The sequence below is a fragment of the Passer montanus genome, unplaced genomic scaffold (assembly GCF_014805655.1).
Source record: "Passer montanus isolate IOZ18808 unplaced genomic scaffold, ASM1480565v1 scaffold321, whole genome shotgun sequence".
NCBI lineage: Eukaryota > Metazoa > Chordata > Aves > Passeriformes > Passeridae > Passer > Passer montanus.
The window spans coordinates 47,562-48,691 of record NW_024367942.1 but is presented as its reverse complement, the minus strand read 5'-3'; the positions used below and the strand labels follow the sequence as shown (position 1 = coordinate 48,691).

Here is a 1,130-nt window from a genome sequence, read left to right as displayed (position 1 = left end):
CGGGGGGGTTTTGGGGAGGGGTCTCAGGGGGCTCTGCCCTACCTGCCTTGGCAGCACTGCAGGAGGAGGGGGGGCTGGGTTTTGGGGGGCTGCAGGGGGCTCCGCCGGGCTCCTGGGGGAGGCAGGGGAATGAAGAGTCCCGTTAATTAGGGCCGAGCCGTGTTAATTAGGGCCGCGTTAATTAGGGCCGCGTTAATTAGGGCCGCGTGCTCACCGTCAGCGTCGCCGTCGGGGGGGGTCTCCGGGGGGGGGTCCTGTGGGGGGGCAGCAGCCAGTGCCTGGCCCTGGTGCCCTGTGCCCCCTGACCCCATCCCAGTGTCCCAAATCCAGCCCAGCCCCGACCCCAGTCCCAAACCCCAGTTCCCAGTCCCCAATTCTCAGTTCCTGACCCCAATTCCCAATTCCCGTCCCCAGTCCCAGCCCCTGACCCCAGTCCCTGTGCTCAGTTCCCAGTCCCAAACAGTTCCCAGTCCCAAACCCCAGTCTCCAGTTCCTGACCCCAATTCCCAATTCCCGTCCCCAGTCCCAGCCCCTGACCCCAGTCCCTGTGCTCAGTTCCCAGTCCCAAACAGTTCCCAGTCCCAAACCCCAGTCTCCAGTTCCTGACCCCAATTCCCAGTCCCAGTCCCCATTCCCGTTCCCAGTCCCACTCCCCTTCCCAGTACCTGTCCCAATTCCCAGTCCCATTCCCACTCCCAAACCCCAGTTCCCAAACCCCAATTCCCATTCCCAGTCCCCAATTCCTATTCCCAGTCCCCCATTCCCAGTTCCCATTCCCAGTTCCCATTCCCCCATTCCCATACCCCAGTACCTGTCCCCATTCCCAGTCCCCAATTCCCAGTCTCCAATTCCCATCCCCACTCCCAGTACCAGCCCCAAACCCCAATTCCCATTCCCAGTCCCATTCCCAGTCCCCAATTCCCATCCCCACTCCCAGTACCTGTCCCAAACCCCATCCCCATTCCCAGTCCCCCATTCCCATTCTCCATTCCCATTCCCACTCCCCAATTCCCATTCCCAATTCCCATTCCCATTCCCATTCCCATTCCCATTCCCATTCCCACTCCCCAATTCCCATTCCCAATTCCCATTCCCAGTCCCCCATTCCCATTCCCATTCCCAAACCCCGT

General features: G+C 61.2%; 1 protein-coding gene across 1 annotated transcript in view; it reads right to left on the bottom strand.

Annotated features, from left to right (window-relative positions):
• Window positions 1-1,130, bottom strand: part of LOC120505084 (leucine-rich repeat and calponin homology domain-containing protein 4-like) — a 4,719-nt gene that overhangs the window by 1,632 nt on the left and 1,957 nt on the right. Inside the window, exon 10 of the mRNA XM_039715309.1 lies at window positions 215-254. Within this exon, the coding sequence (XP_039571243.1) occupies window positions 215-254 (40 nt within the window). The remainder of the gene's footprint in view (window positions 1-214; window positions 255-1,130) is intronic.